This window comes from Cynocephalus volans, chromosome 8 (genome assembly GCF_027409185.1).
Source record: "Cynocephalus volans isolate mCynVol1 chromosome 8, mCynVol1.pri, whole genome shotgun sequence".
Classification (NCBI taxonomy): domain Eukaryota; kingdom Metazoa; phylum Chordata; class Mammalia; order Dermoptera; family Cynocephalidae; genus Cynocephalus; species Cynocephalus volans.
In genome coordinates this window covers 122,317,283-122,334,820 of record NC_084467.1, presented here as the reverse complement: position 1 = coordinate 122,334,820, position 17,538 = coordinate 122,317,283, and the positions used below count along the sequence as shown (strand labels likewise).

The 17,538-nt window shown below is 39.3% G+C and overlaps 1 protein-coding gene across 3 annotated transcripts in view; it reads right to left on the bottom strand.

Moving 5' to 3' along the window:
• Positions 1–17,538, bottom strand: part of PBX1 (PBX homeobox 1) — a 272,555-nt gene that overhangs the window by 13,197 nt on the left and 241,820 nt on the right. For 2 of the 3 annotated variants that reach the window (XM_063105495.1, XM_063105494.1), the window contains 2 exons: positions 15,752–15,864; positions 14,306–14,395 (listed from right to left, as the gene is read on the bottom strand). In XM_063105495.1, the coding sequence (XP_062961565.1) occupies positions 14,306–14,395; positions 15,752–15,864 (203 nt within the window). The remainder of the gene's footprint in view (positions 1–14,305; positions 14,396–15,751; positions 15,865–17,538) is intronic. The other variant, XM_063105496.1, reaches the window with a different exon arrangement.

The following is a 17,538-nucleotide window of genomic DNA, read 5'->3' as shown; positions in this document are numbered from 1 at the left end:
AAAAGTACCAGACCAGGTACTTGGTGCTTTCAACAGCAAAAATCATCACATCAGACAAGGAATGAAAACTGACATCTGCAGGCCCTTTATGTTACCCTTCAGAGGTTTTGTTGTGTTGTTATTCTGATGCCTGGTTTTCCCCCCTCTGAACTTTACTGGCTTCCTCACATTTAAAAAATCCTCATTTTCTAATAAACTCGAACTAAATAAGTTAATGCATAGAAAGTGCCTAGCACATAGTAAGAAGTCAATAAGTGTTAGCTATTAATATGATTATTGTCATTTTAGCCCGTGAATTTTCTATCCTTATTGTTTTTTAATTGTTCTTTAATTTACTGCTTTATACTACTTCCTTATTTTATTACTACTTGATCTGTTTGTTAATCTTTGTAAGTATCATCTGAGCTGAAGTTATTCATTCTAACTACACATCCTAGCTTATTTTATGTTTTCACTGTTCTCTTTAGTACTTGTGTGTCATAATTGCTTTTAACCTTCATGTTGCCATGTTACATGACATTTTATCACTCTCCTGCCAATTAATATCTTTCCATTGCTTTGTAGTGGATTAGTATACTCTTTCTTTCTGCCTGTCTGTTTTTCTTACTTCCTAGCTCTTTGTAATTTTTGTCATTTTTTTCCACTTAGTTTTTATAATTTTGTTCATATTATATTATCCCGGCACTACATCATATTTATTCTTTTAGCTTATTAAAAATGCCGGGCGTGGAGTACCACAAAAAGGAGGGAAATCCTGGGTAAAAGTCCTGGCCCAGTAAAGGGGTGGCTCCTTCTGTCCTCTCTGTGGTCTGGGAGAGACTGTTGCTTCTGAAGTTGTTACCCCAGTTTCTTCAATGCTGATCTTCCACTTTCTAAAACCATCATTTAATATGTATAATCTATTAAATTCAAAGGCAATTTTTCCTCTTTTTTTCCATCTATTGTCTCCCAGATTTAAAATCTAAAAAAAAAAACAACCTCTATTGATTCTATGGATATTTCACACCAAGATTCCTGGAACAGTCTTGCATTCTATTTTAATGAACTGTGATATCTCTCCATGAAGAGACACTTGATCCAAAATCTCTGCTCTCTCTTGTGTATGATCACTAGAACATTGTCTAAATTGGCTAACCAAATAGGACATAATAGAGGTGTGCAGCAGGATATTCTCAGGGAAGACTTTCTATATAATTTTCCAGATTTAATTTTAATAAAAGAATCAACGAATCTTAAGCCTTCCATATGCTACCCTGAGTGGATACACAATAGAATAGTCATAACTGAGTTCTTATAGTTCTTTTCTGTATTATCCAGGCTCCAAATATTCATTAACAGGCAACATAACAGATTATCTTACTGGAAGGTTTTTTCCAACTCCTTTCACTTAGCATAAGGACGAGGGATTCAAGGGTCCATCAGCATAAAGGGAAAGAACAGAAGCTTTGGAGTTTGACTGACCTGGGTTCACACCCTGGCTCTATCACTTCCCGGCTATTTGATCTCAGGTAAACTACTTAACCTTTCCGAGTCCTGGTTTTTTCATCCATACAATAGAGATGACAAAGTTTATAAAGACATTAGACTATAGTAGGGAATTCAATAAATGTCATGAGTTAGTACTTTTCATATTGGTTTTTGGTGGAGACTCAAATTACCCCCAGAACTCTAAGCTGTGCTTTTGATCCTTTACCCCTCTAGAAAAGGCAAAGAGCCCCCAGTATACATGTTGGGTCTCTCTAGAACCCCAAGCTCAGGTGAGGGAAGGCCCTGAAGCTTCCTTCAACAGAACCTCATCCTCTTCTTACAAAGTGTCCTCTTAGTTATAGGCTTGGCTGAGGATGGACATCCACGCTCTCATGATAGATCACTTCCTTAAGGAGATATAAAGTATAATTTTAGGTAGGTGTGTGACTTTGAAAAATAAAAAGTCTGTATGAGTTTAGGGAGGCATCAGAAAATGAACTGGACTTTAACCTCAAGGATACTAGAGAAGAAAGGGGAGAAATGGCAAAAGACGAAAAAGGGAAAGAAATGTACTATCTTATAAGTGAGGAAATCACACTGTAATTTAAGTTTCAAATATCATGAGTTTCTATTTTTATATATTTCAGAAGATTTTCTTATGAAAAAGAGATGCAAGTCTCTTTAAAAGAAGGCATATCAGATCAGAACCACAGGCAAGTGCAGAATAAACCCTCTTATTTGATTTAAAATGGTATTTCTAGCGGTGCTTGGCTATAAGATAGAATGAGGGGGTGAGAGGCAAGCTGGGGGGTAGGAGAGGGAGGGAAGCCTCTGACTGTTTAGAAAAGAATAGAATATTCTGTGGATAATGCTGTGCTCTGTGCTTCTTCCTTTCGTTTTTTCTTTTCTGTAAACTATGAGAAAGGGGTATATACAAGAAAAGTAGTAAATTTATACACAGGTACATTTGTCAGAACTCAGAGAATGTACACGATTTACTCATTCAAAGGTGTGAAATTTTGCCTCAGAAAAGAAAAAAACAACTGCAAACAAATATTAAACTCTAGTAAATGATATACATGCCAGTATTCAGGGGAAAATGAACTGTTGTCTGCAATTTACTTCGATATGCATGAAAAAACCAAGATGGATTTATGGATAGATAAACGAACAGCGGGAGGCAGATATATATGATGAAGCCAGTAAAGTTAAATATTAATAATAGAATTTAGGTGGTGGTGATGTTTTTTACTGGAAAATTCTTTCAACTTTTCTTTGTGTTTGAAAATTTTCGAAATAAAATGTTGAAAAAATGTTAAAAGGTAGTATCCTTAATGCAAAGAAAGAAAATACGATCCCTTCTCATAGGTAAGCACTAGGCAGCATGTAAAGTCTTTACACGCTAGAGCAGAGCTTCACAAACATGATGTGCTGGGGAAAGTGTGGTATATGTACACACACTATGGAATACTACTGTGCCACAAAAAAGAATGAAATTCTACCATGCACAGTAACATGGAGGAACTTAAAGAAAATCATGTTAAGTGAAATAAGCCAGGCACAGAAAGAAAAATACCACGTCCTCACTCATAAGTGGGAGCTAAAAAAATAAACAAATAAATTTTTAAAAAGATACAACAATCACAATAATTCATTGAACTTTCAAAAGGAGAGAATAGAACTGAAGCCACCACAGGTGGAAAAGGGGAAGGAGGAGGAGAGCTACTGAGAAATTGGTAAAGGGCCACAAAAAATGATTATGTTGTGTAATGTTGTATAATGTTGAATATACTAATTATCCTGATTGAAGCATTACATATTGCACACATGTACTGATATTTAACGCCATACCCCACAGATATACACAATCAATTATGTTTCCATTAAAAAAAATGTAATGTGCTTAGAAATTACCAAGGGATCTGGTTAAATTGCAGAATCTGATTTAATTGTTCTGGGTGGGGCCTGAGATTCTGCATTGCTCACGTGTTCCAGCTGACGCTGTTGATCTTTAGGCCACAATCTGAACAGACTAGCAGGGCAGAGAGAAAAGTACAGCTAAACAGAGGCTGCCAGCAAAGGCTTAGGTCCTCTGGGAGACCTGAAACAGAGCCTGAACCTGTATAACATCCAAAGGGTTTAGACTTTAAGAAAGGATTCAAGATGAGTTCAAGGACATGTCATGCTTAGGCTTGAAAAATCATTAGGTTAGATGAATTAGTGGCTGACAGAGTTGAAAATGACTACAAATAGAACCATAATAAACATAGATATTTCTATATTTATATTTTAAATCTTCCTCTGTATTATTTCATTGTTTAAAGCATATTATTACACTAATCTGAGTTAACTTCTTATACATGGTTAATTTTTAATAAATAGTTCTATTTATTTTAGGAAAGGCTTATGTAAGTGAAAAGCATGCTTTTCTGTGTGTTGTTGTAAGAAATCTACTCTGTTTCACAGCATGATCATACCTCTAATACCACCCACCCCATTTTGGTGGCTACCAAGTGACTGGCAGAGCACCTAGAACTCTGCTGTCAAACATGGTAGCCAGTAGCCACAGTGGCTATTTAAACTAAAATTAGACACAATTAAAAATTCATTTTCTTATTGACACTAGCCACAATTGTTAACTTGTACATTAGCACTACATTAGCCATGTACTGCTAATGGTTAACTTGTTGGAAAATGGTAAAATGAAATATTCCTATCAATGCAGAAAGTTAGATTGGACAGCATGGTTCTAGAACGAAAGAATAGCTTTTGGTATAGTCATTTGTAAACTCTATAAAAGAATGGCAAATGTCAATCATGTTTTATACACAATTCATGAATTTTTAGTTGAAAATTATATTATATATATATATACACAAACACCTCTTACAATAGCCATTCCTAAAATTCTTTGCCAATAATATAATACTATGTTGACTATTAGGGTAGTGTGGTTCTCCCCTTTCAGAGAAGCAGAGGACTGAACCAGATAACTCCTTTCACCTTTCTGTGACTTTACAAAAACCATGTGCCATTGATTCTTGCATTCCTGGTGCTGGAAAGTACAAAGTCCTCACTTAACATTTGTTGACTAGAGCATTTATTCATTTATTTATTCATTCTATCAAATTGAAGCATACTTAGATATTTAGAGATGTGGAAAAGAATTTCCTCAAACTCAAATATAGCCAGAGATTTTTTAAAAATATCATATTTTAAAATAACAGGGGAATTTTCTTTCTTTTTTTTTTTTTTTTTTGACCGTAACCCCTGGCTGGGTGTTGTCTGCCCCATGCTCAGCCAGTGAGCGCACCGTCCATCCCTATATAGGATCCGAACTTGCAGCCTCGGCACTATCAGCACCACACTCTCCTGAGTGAGCCACGGGGCCAGCCCTAACAGTGGAATTTTTTTTTAAAAAAAAAGTGTAATATTTTATCTGAACACAAGCTTGTCTAGGAACATAAGGGGCAAGGCTAGGCCCAGCAAGAAGAGGACCACCTTCAGAAATTGATGCTAACATTTCCTGAAATTAAACTCATCCTATTTAATTAGCTTAATATTTACTGAAGTCTAAAGTGCAAACAAAGAAACAAATTGCCTTTTTGAGATTGTGATTTTTCTTCCTAGAGCAGAAGGCAGGACCCACTTGAATCTGGAACAACTAACCAGATCCCAGCTTAAGTACAGCTTGGCTGCAGTGCCAAACGTGAGTCCAGCCGGGCAGGATGCTATGAAACACCAATTCCAATGAAAACAACATGGTGCACGATGTCATCTCACAGATGGGAATCTTTCCAAAAACATAATTTCCTCTCTTATTCATGGCTTTGAAGTATTTCCCTTCCTCTTGCATTTTTTTGGGAATGAAAACACAATCACTGTTCATAAGTTGAAGTTGACACTGGAAGAGGCCTTAGGCAAAATCCAGCTCAAGTGTCCTTTTCAGAGTTGAGGACATTGAGTCCCATCAAGAGAAACTGACTTGTCCCTAGTCATAGAGGTAGAAGTGGAATGTACGCGCATGTATAGATACACACACACATACACACACACACACACACAGTATGCATGCGACGGTGTTTGGAGTGATTATAATCACTAGGTTTAAGATCAACAAATTTGTTATGGCTAATTGCACACAAAAAAGATGAGTCCCCACAAAAGGATGCTTATCATATTATTAACTGCAAGTCATGTTTGTTTGGTTGGGGGGTGGTACGTTTCACAAACTATTGCTGGCTGGTCCTGAATTCTTCTCTTCTGTTATATAATTTAATCTCAGATTCCCTCCTAGACTACAGAGTTGGTCGGCTCCTTTGTCCTAGTCTTCCAAGAACAGGAAATGCAATCCTGAACAAAATGTCGAATGACATTAAAAGGGAAAATACGTCCTGACTGGCATCAGGGTTTTGCATCATCTCTGGTATGGGGTTTCTACAACTTGATCTATATGTAACGTGATGTAGCCTCATTTCCCAAGGTCAAAAAGCTTATGTTTATTGAATGAATAGATGAATGGGTGAATAAATAGATGAATGAATGAATGAGCCATTGAGTGATCTGACCTCATTTGGTTTTCTGTACCTTCAAGGGCTTTTACTTGGTAGCTGGGGAAAAATGATGGCTCGCACACGATATTATAATATTGGGATATTCTTTGCTTCTTCAACTATTGTGGGCTGAAATAAAATGCTTTTTTGGTTTCACATGCTGAGTTGATATGGTTTAAAGGTTTAAAGTCCTTAAAATGTAAAAAACAAAGAGACCTACTCTGTTTCTCTTTGGTTCTGTCATGAAGGAAAGCCAGGCTGTGAGCTTCCCGGAGCAGGGGTCTATCTCCCTATTCCTGCTGCCTTCAACCCCTTCAGAGTCTCATCCACCATGTTCGGACCCCTCAATTCTTCTCAGTCTCCCCAAGCCTCTGGCCTGCAGCTGTTAGGCCCTGTCCACAGCACCAGAAGGCACCCAAAGGTAACCAACTGGGGACCACATCTGGATATGTTTTAATCCTTTCAAAACCCAAATTCAGCTTGTTAAATAGAAGAATTACAACGTTGTATAATTAAAATGTGTTTTTAAAGATTCACGTATGAATTTTAATTATCACCCTCACTTCCCAGTTCTACAATTCCACATGTGGCAACATCTTATTAATATACACTTTAAGTGGAAAGAGGTCTCTCAGAAGTAGTTAAGAAAAAATTAAAATTATGGCATGTGGCCAAGTGTTACTAAGTAACCCTTGTGATATCCAAATGCCTGAAAGGCATTCACTTAAGTAGGAAGCTATTTCTGGCCTAATGATTTATATTCTATTTATTCACTCAGTAAATATTCTTTTTCCCTCTTGCCTAACATGGGAGAGAAGAAAAACAAAACAAAAATACCTGTATTAGGGTTTACAAAGATAATAGCTTCATCTCTATTTTTCCAGTATTATACTTATCACAAAGCAAAATTAGTGAGATTTTTTTCTGTCATAAATTGATGTTAACCGCATATTGCCTTTATAGAGATAACACTAACACTTTATTTTCATTTTCACCAAAACTTTTGAATAAGAAAAATCTATAGGAGTATTTATTTACATTCAAGACTGGCTGGAATAAATTCATTCCTTTAATTCACAATTTAAAACAATTAAACATAAATTATATTTTCACACTAAAGAATAATGCTCTGCACTACCACAAATCTTTGATAATTCACGAGGAAACGTTTGTGTAATGAGAGCTCTTTTTCCTTCTCATTTAAGTCTTCGTGATACAGTTCAAGGGGGAAACAGTGAGGTGAGCCAGAAAATATAGAAGGTGCTAATTCTAATGAAAGAGTATTTTGGGGGGTAGCTTGCTTATCCTGATGTAGCAACAACACAGAGAGGTGAAGTGACTCCTCAAAAGAAAAGACACAAGAAGGATCCAAGTGTCCTAATTTCTTTTTTTTTTTTTTTTTTTTTTTTATGCCAACACAGAAAATAATTTAATTTCTGAAAACTTAGGACAAAGAAAAAATTCCTGAAACCAGATGGAGAAAAATAACACCTTACCTATAGAGGAAAAATAATTTCAATGCAGCATCTTTTCCATCAGAAACCACAGAAGCCAGAAGAAAATGGCACAATATTTTTCAAGTGCAGCCTTAGCTCAAACTGCCATAACAAAATACCATAGACTGGATGGCTTAAACAACAGAAATGTATTTCTCACATTTCTGGAGGCTGGAAAGAGAGCAAGGTGCCAGTCAATTCAGTTTCTTTTTTTTTTTTTTTTTTTGTTTTTTGTTTTGTTTTTTATTTATTTATTTATTTATTTATTTATTTATTTATTTATTTATTTATTTATTTATTTTCTTCTTTGTTCTTTTTTTTTTTTTTTTTTTTTTTAAATTTTATTTTGTCGATATACATTGTAGCTGATTATTGCTCCCCATCACCAAAACCTCCCTCCTTTCTCCCTCCCCCCCTCCCCCCCAACAATGTCCTTTCTGTTTGCTTGTTGTATCAACTTCAAATAATTGTGGTTGTTATATCTTCTTCCCCCCCGCCCCCGGTTTGTGTGTGTGTGTGTGTATGTGTGTGTGTGAATTTATATATTAATTTTTAGCTCCCTCCAATAAGTGAGAACATGTGGTATTTCTCTTTCTGTGCCTGACTTGTTTCACTTAATATAATTCTCTCAAGGTCCATCCATGTTGTTGCAAATGGCAGTATTTCATTCGTTTTTATAGCTGAGTAGTATTCCATTGTGTAGATGTACCACATTTTCCGTATCCACTCATCTGATGATGGGCATTTGGGCTGGTTCCAACTCTTGGCTATTGTAAAGAGTGCTGCGATGAACATTGGGGAACAGGTATACCTTCGACTTGATGATTTCCATTCCTCTGGGTATATTCCCAACAGTGGGATGGCTGGGTCGTATGGTAGATCTATTTGCAATTGTTTAAGGAACCTCCATACCATTTTCCATAGAGGCTGCACCATTTTGCAGTCCCACCAACAATGTATGAGAGTTCCTTTTTCTCCGCAGCCTCGCCAGCATTTATCGTTCACAGTCTTTTGGATTTTAGCCATCCTAACTGGGGTTAGATGGTATCTCAATGTGGTTTTGATTTGCATTTCCCGGATGCTGAGTGATGTTGAGCATTTTTTCATATGTCTGTTGGCCATTTGTATATCTTCCTTAGAGAAATGCCTACTTAGCTCTTTTGCCCATTTTTTAATTGGGTTGCTTGTTTTCTTCTTGTAAAGTTGTTTGAGTTCCTTATATATTCTGGATATTAATCCTTTGTCAGATGTATATTTTGCAAATATTTTCTCCCACTCTGTTGGTTGTCTTTTAACTCTTTTAATTGTTTCTTTTGCTGTGCAGAAGCTTTTTAGTTTGATATAATCCCATTTGTTTATTTTTCCTTTGGTTGCCCGTGCTTTTGGGGTCGTATTCATGAAGTCTGTGCCCAGTCCTATTTCCTGAAGTGTTTCTCCTATGTTTTCTTTAAGAAGTTTTATTGTCTCAGGGTGTATATTTAAATCCTTAATCCATTTTGAGTTGATTTTAGTATACGGCGAGAGGTATGGATCTAGTTTCATTCTCCTGCATATCGATATCCAGTTATCCCAGCACCACTTGCTGAAGAGGCAGTCCCTTCCCCAGTGAGTAGGCTTGGTGCCTTTGTCAAAGATCAGATGGCAGTAAGTGTGTGGGTTGATTTCTGGATTCTCTATTCTATTCCATTGATCAGTGTGTCTGTTTTTATGCCAGTACCATACTGTTTTGGTTATTATAGCTTTGTAGTATAGCTTAAAGTCAGGTAGTGTTATGCCTCCAGCTTTATTTTTTTTGCTCAGCATTGCTTTGGCTATTCGTGGTCTTTTATTGTTCCATATAAATGTCTGAATAGTTTTTTCCATTTCTGAGAAAAATGTCTTTGGAATTTTGATGGGGATTGCATTGAATTTGTATATCACTTTGGGTAGTATGGACATTTTCACTATGTTGATTCTTCCAATCCAGGAGCATGGGATATCTTTCCATCTTCTTGTATCCTCTCTAATTTCTCTCAGCAGTGGTTTGTAGTTCTCATTATAGAGATTTTTCACCTCCTTGGTTAACTCAATTCCTAAGTATTTTATTTTTTTGGTGGCTATTGTAAATGGGCAGGCTTTCTTGATTTCTCCTTCTGCATGTTCACTATTGGAGAAAAGAAATGCTACTGATTTTTGTGTGTTGATTTTGTATCCTGCTACTGTGCTGAAATCATTTATCAATTCCAACAGTTTTTTTGTAGAGGTTTTAGGCTGTTCGATATATAGGATCATGTCATCTGCAAACAGGGACAGTTTGACTTCATCTTTTCCAATCTGGATGCCCTTTATTTCCTTCTCTTCTCTGATTGCTCTGGCTAGTACTTCCAACACTATGTTGAATAGGAGTGGTGAGAGTGGGCATCCTTGTCTAGTGCCTGTTCTTAATTTCAAGTTGCTTCCACCTTCCAGCAGGTTGTGCTCAGGGACTCCAGTCCCCCATCTAGTGGAAAGGGCAAGAAGAATCCCACTGGAACGAATATTATATCCCTACAGGGATGGCTATCATCTCACAAGCAGGTATTCTTTTACAGGGACTCTTTAAGGATAGGAACATGGGGAGTCTTCTAGGATAGGAGGAGTTAAAAGAATTAAGGGATAATTCTCTCAGCAATCTCATCACCATGTAACTTCATATATTTAATGCTGATCTGAATCTTATTTTCAGATATCTGCATTGGCTAAAAAGTTTAGAAAACTTTTTTCAAAACATAAGACAACATTTTTGAATCTAAAAGACAGGATATTTGTAGATAAGTGAAGCATCTAAAATAATAATTACCACTAGATAATTTACAGCTGACACACTAGATAGGGGTATTGGTCATTAAATGCATTTTTAATTCAGTAGTATCTTTTCTTCTCCTACCTAATTTTTTCATTCAACAAACATGTTTTGAACAACTAATAATATGCATTTTAGGACCACACTCACCTCTCCATGTTGTTGCTACATCAGGATAAGAAAGCGATCCCCCCCAAATACTCTTTCATTAGAACTAGCACCTTCCATATTTTCTGGCTCGCTTCACTGTTTCCCCCTCAAATTGTATCACGAAGACTTAAATGAGAAGGAAGAAGAGCTCTCAATACACAAACGTTTCCTCGTAAATTATCAAAGATTTGTGATTGTGCAGAGCATTATTCTTTAGAGTGAAAAAATAATTTATGTTTAATTGTTTTAAATTGTGATTTAATTTTGATCGTGGGGTGGGATGGGTAAGGTGCTGTAGGACTGAGAGGACATTTGTGTAGATGCGTACATCAGCGAATGCAGGGGGAGTGTGTAACCAGTTAAAGGTGAGCTGACCTTTACTGGAGTTTACTTTGATGATGGGAGGATAAGATGGAAGGACAGGTAGGTTAGGGGCAGAGTGTGGAAGACCCTGAATGTTGGACTCAGGACTTGAGCTTGCTTAGGCAGGTGATCAAAAGGGACTGCTGATAATTGAGCAAGGAATAACAAAATTCAGGGAATGTGTGCACCACAGAGGAGGAACTAAAGACAGCAACAGTGACTGGAACGTTATTGCAATAGTCTAGTTAATAAAGTATTTCCAGAACTAGGATGAAGGCAGTGGGAACGGAGAGAAAAGAATGAGGTAGCTAAGTAATCTTTATGTCTGACTGACGGAGAAGTGGAAGGGTCTCCCTCCATTACTTAGAGCCACTCTAAACCTAGTAAGCACTGCCCGCTGTCACAGGAGAACAGAAAGTACTTAAGGAGGTGTAACTTAACTCTCACAGTGGCTAACGCAGGGTGTCTTTAGGCCTTGTATAACTCTATATCCACCTCAGAAGCATACCTTTCCACCAGAAGAGAAAAAAAAAATGACAACTGTGTCCTACCCTGTCCTCACTAGGAACTGCCTACTGTGAAAACTGCTCACATGGGAGGAGAAAAACTTCACACTGCACTCATGTGGAACAGTTTATGCTTTGTCAAACCTTTTCCTACTTATTTTCTCATTTTCCTGAAAGCAGCATTTGAGGTAACAAGGGTGGGATTACTATAGAAGGGTGGCCCCATTCTATACGAAAGAGATTCAATGCTTGCCCGTGGGCACACGAGTTATAAGGACCAGAGTCTCCCATTTCTCATCCTAGGATTCTTACCAGTACACGTTGCAAGCCTATTGCTACGTGGTCAACTAAAGGCAAGTGGTCTGAACTTTATAAGACTTAAAATAGACACTGGTTGGATAAGATGTGGGTGCTGTGAAAACCCAGCCAGGGGAGTGAATAAAGGCTGCCCAGAAAATGTCCTCCACCAAATGAAACACGATCCAGAGCCCAGCTGGGGATTCCATTGCTGCTTTGGGTTTAGGAACTGTTTATTTTTACTTCTTGGCTCAAATATCTTATTCCTGTCCGTGTCTCTTCTTGTCTTCCCTCCTTTTCTCTCTCTCTTTTTTCTCCTGGCAGCCACAGTCCCACTCGATACGTGCACATGTCGCAGCATCTAATACACCGCATAAACCTACACCTCACTCTCACAAACTTACCCTTCTGCAGGTGGCACAATTTAAAACTGATATCAAAAGAACATATGATATCATGATCAGCCTTTGATTCATTTATCCTGCATATTAAAGACCCAGAAATAAAAGAACCACAGTTCACAGAAAAAAAATTAATGCAAAATGAGAGGCTCTTTCAAGTGGCATTTTCAAGCCCAGTTTTTGTGGTGGGCTTATGTAATCAGACATAATTGTCTGCACATGTTTGGTTACACTATTTCAGAAATTATTCCCAGCCCAGTAGATGACGTCACAGGGGTCAGTGTTGACCCCCCAGAGTCTGACTGCTTCTCTCTTCTGTGGTACCCAGTCCGGAAAGAAAGAGGTCAAACAGCAGGAATGTCAGCCCCATTTCCTGCCCAGTCACATGGCCTTTCTTTAGTCCCTTTTCTGAGTATGCCCATGTTCTTATCTCCACACTCATGTTCCTCTCTTCCACTTATGCACAGAGCAAAGCTTTCTTTGGAAAACTCTATCTTACATCTCAAAAAGATTCAGGAAATACATAAATACAACAAACACAGAGCAACTTTATTCATTTGGAATCCATATTGAGAATATACTTGCCTGTGATGGTATCTTGTATTTTTCTAAGCAGGTTTCCTGGCAAGTCAGCCATTAATACAGTACTAATAATTAGTACTGTTAGCATTAAGCACCAGATGGAAAGAATCCTTCTGCTCTGGAAATCCTTCCTAGAAAGTGATATGATGGCCCACAGTATGTTTAAAAGGGTTAACTTTAACCTCCATGCATCCCTCCTAGAGAAGACTTGATAAAAATATTATATAAACTCAGAGGGGATTCTGCCTCAAGAAGGTAGAAAATAAAAAATTCCTAACGTTAAGTGGCCTTAGAAGTACCAAGACAATCACAATCTGGTGCTTGACTCCTTTCCACAACATCATGACCAAATAGCTAGCCAAGCCAGGTTTGACCTTCCCAATGACAGGGGATTCCTGAATTCCTAAGGCAGGCAATCCCTCCTCTGAAGAACTCTGACTTGGTGAAAGGTCCATCAAAAGCTGAAGTGAAATCTGTCTCTCTGAATCTTCTCCTCAGTGGTCCTATCCTGTGCACTTTAGATCATTCATGGTGAATCTAATCCCACGCAAAGATGGTGGCATTTCTAACCCAAATCTTCTTTTTCATGGGGTAAGAATTCCTCATTCTTCCTCTCATTCCTCATCTGATGAAATAGTAGGTATTCTGTTGACTTCTTTCAGGCTGGCCAGAATCGTATATGATTTGACCAATGTAGAGATGAAGGGGCCATCACCTTTTTTATTACAGACATGATACATCAATCAGCATAGACTAAGATTATATTACTAAATCACACCTATCTTTCCTTACTTCCATCCCCAATTGACTTTATTCATAACGACAGAAACAAGCCATAAAAAACGATCACCACCAACCAACCACAGCATTCTTAAACAGTTTCAAGCCAACAGTTCTTCTAATGGAGCCTCTTGTGACCTCTAAAAGCCCAGGAAATCACCCCTGATGTAAAGAACAGCCTCCTTTTCCAGGCTGCCCTCTTGTCCCAGCTTGCTGTCACCGCTGCTGAGATAGCGGACGATTGATCTGAGAAATCAAGTTGGATTGCTGTCCCAAATCTACACTCGGTTCTCCTTGTGTCTGTCTGATCGATTTCACTCTGTGCGACACAGCTTGTCGCTATGAATTTTCATGCTAGTCAGGAGCCGCCAGCGCACCCAAGAACACGTAGAAGATGGCCTGCACCCCTCCCCATCCCTTAAACATACCCAGCCTCTGTGTTAATTTTTTTTTTTTTTAAATCGTCCATAGACAGATTGGGAAAAGGATTTGTTTTAGGCCACAGACCTAGATGCAATGGATTTTGGCTACCGGTTTTCCTCCCCAGGTTGCCCGGCCCCAGCTTGTGGGGACATTTCCTACCACTGTTGTACTAGGTGTCACCTGTTTAGCAGCTCCTCTCAGCTGAACGCATGTGGCCGCAGGTGCCATGCAAACACTGATTGCGTCTGACAGCCCTAGACGCCAGCTGCCTGCATGAAGCCTGCCCCATCGCCACTTTTTCTGTGGGTAGAATGCTGCCGATGGCATGACCGATACAGAAACAAGAAACTAGGTGACCGTAAAGCTAAGACAAGTCCTACTAAGTGGCATTCTGGGCCCTATGGCTTAGAAATAATTGGTAGTGATAGAATAAAAACAAAGGGTGGGGGGAGCCTTGTTTTCTTACACTGATGCCCTGCGGACTGTACATCTGACTGGCTGCGAGTCCGTCACTGTATCCTCCTGTCTGGCTGATAACATGGCGAAGGGTATCCACCTAAACAGATGAACAACAACAGACAGGAAATTAGTCAGGGAGATGCAGGGAAAGGGAGGTAGATCATCATCATACGGACTACCATTTGGGCATGCCAAATTAATGCAATCGTTTTGGAGACATCCTTCCTGGGAAAGAGTTCATTAGCAGGAGGCTAGGCCTTCTTTATATGCCAAATCCATGATCAGTTCTGAATTCAATAAGTAAAATGATAAGAGAAAACTAGGATTCCCAACACTGAAACGAATTCAACAGTGCTGCATGAGATGGTGGGGAGTGGGTTAGAGGAGAGAGGATGAAGAAATTTTCCCTTCTCCCCATTTTGTTCCCTACGGATCATCCTATATAGCTTCTCCTTTGCTGGGTACCCATAAAATCAAAGTTCTGTTTAGAGACGGCTCGGTCAGCCATCTCATAGGGACAGCAGTATGTGACTAAGACCTTGGTGTTTTTTCGAGGACTTAAATGATGGCAAGTTGTCTAGTCACTTGACCAAAGTCTGACCATATCTCCTCAAAATTGTTTCCAGGCAATGTTTCCTGAGCAAGGAGCTGAATCACTGACCAGTTTTCTATTCCAGGCATATAATGCTTCCTATTCCACATGTCAGGTGGGAGACTGGATTGAAATGGCTCAGAGCTTCCCTAATAATTCTGAGCCAGGGCACACTGCCTTACCCTCTCACATCACGCTTCATGCTGAGATAGTAGGCTGGCTTCCTGAGGTGTCTTGAAGGCAACCTATTTACTAAGGAGCACCGAGGTTTTATACCACATGACTTGATTTTTGCTTCCCAGCATGGATTTACACTCATCACCAGAAACTCAAGTCTCTTGACCTCAAGGATGACTAAAAAAGATGAATTTAGTCATCCTGGCTGGGTGTTTTTAAAGCTTAAAAGTGTTTAAAACATGAAATACTAACATATTTGCCTGCTCATTAATTACCTCCTTATTGGGCACATAATGAGCATGGGAAACCAACGGATCAGAGGGAGACTTGGAAATTGAGACAATGAACTGAACTCCTCCTCCTTCCCCTTTAATGAATAAAGAATGTGCTGGATCCACTTGCCTGAGATGTTTTGTCACTTCGCCCTGTCCTTACTGCTCCTCTACAACCTTCCTAGTGTGAACAAGCCAGAGCCAGATGCACTCACAAAGTGTGGACAAGATTCCCCATGACAATGGTTGTCTTTGGTTTGGATTGGTTTGTTTGGTTGTTGGCAAGGTTTTGGTTCTGATCTCTCTCCCTCTCTTTTTCTTTCTCTCTGGCCAGAAGCAGGAAGTGCCAATACGACCGAGGGCGCTTGGATTCTAATGAATTCACCTGGTGGCATATTGGCTGGGTCCCTACCTGTGATTGCACGTTGGCTCCAACCTGGGCCCCTTGGTAAGAATCCCCATTGAGTGACTGCACGCTCATGAACAAATCTCCAGAGTTTGACATGTTAAAAGAACTGGAAGAACCTGGAAAGGAAAGAGTGAGGCACCTGAATCACAGAAAAGAAAAGGCTCAACCCCTGCATCTAACAGCCAAGAGGAAGAACAACATGCAAAGCAACCCCCCCAAATCAAAACGAAAATAAAAACAACATCAACAGACTCTGGTTAGTAGCATGAAGAGCAGAGCAAGCAATCAAGGGTGCATATTGTTCCTGTTATGTGAAGCCACATCTTCCTACCAGTTGCCAATAGGACTGCTTCCCCTCAGCAACTTCAAGCCAAGAAAGGGAATATTTATTCTCCTCAATTAAGACTATTTGTACTGAAGACAGTCTCCAGACCTTGGATCTCTCTTTCACACCTCTAGAAATGTCTAGTGTTAGCCAGGGGACCACAAGATGGAGAGTATGGGCTGGTTAATGACACATCTGCCACCATGAGGGAGCACATGAGCTATTCAACTGATTCTAAACATGCTATTGCTAAACCAGTCTACTCTCATGGGGAGCAGCACGAGGCAGGGAGTGCGTGAAGGCGATGTCACACACTAGGGCTGGCCTAGCCCTGAGACACGGGTCTACTGACATTCTTGATTTCTGGAAAGAAGGTGAAATTCCTTTCTGGGTGGCAAACGGCCCAGGGAAACTTGAGGACTGTAAGGATATGCAAGAATGATCTACCCTTTGGTGCTACCTGCCAGTATGGAGAAGAATTAAATAGAATAACAGGTGTGTCAGGAATTCTCAAGCATGCATGAAATATGAAATGCTAATAATAATAATAATAATAGTGGCCCTCAAGAAGGGTAGTTAACCATCTGCTTTCACATCCCAGAAATGGAGGCTTCATCCAGAGAGTTAGCCTTCAGGTCCATCCTGGTATCACCCAGGTCCCACTGGTCCCACTGTGGTAAACCTAGCTCACCCTCGACTTTAACACAGGAGCTTGCAAAAGCTTAATAATATTCTGAAGTCATCGTGCAGCTCAGCGCATTAGGAAAGAAAGCTCAACGTGCAAGGTTTGGTTAAAACACAACGTTAGCCTGGAAAAGGAGAGACCGTAGGGACCCAGGTCAGCCGCACTCTATTATTTCCAACCCTATGTTGCTCAAACTTCACTCTTGCCCTCGTATTCTGAGACAGCCATCATCAGTGTGGAATCGCCCAACAATGATTCATGCCTCAGCTCTGATGCTTTCTTTCTTTTTGCCCCAAGACAGGGATTTGAGCTGTCCTAGAGAGCTTTCCTGCCCCATATGAAGAGCTGCAGGTCCATAGAAGGACCAATTAAGTGATGAATGCTAAACCTGCTACTATGCTCTATGCTTAACTATTCATAGTATCTTCACACTTCAGAGGCAATGAGCCATTTAGAGGAACCAGACAATTTGTAAACTTGAGGACAACCCAAGTTCAGAAATATCTCTATTTTTCTTTGTTTTGTAGGACGTTCATCCACATGAAAGGATCCAGCTAACTATAGAAACTTATCCTCCACCTACTCCCTTCTCATTTCTTCTTTCCCTGGAAGAAGGAAATGCTTTCTTTGGGGTGTGGGGAATGACTCAGCATCAACCAAAGCACTGTAATGCCTCCTTAACTCTGTAACATGTCCTGTCTCATCTGGCACACACTTCTCTGTTTAGCTTATCTGAAAGGAGTTAGAAATGTTGTGTCTTAGCAAAACAGGCCTAAAATC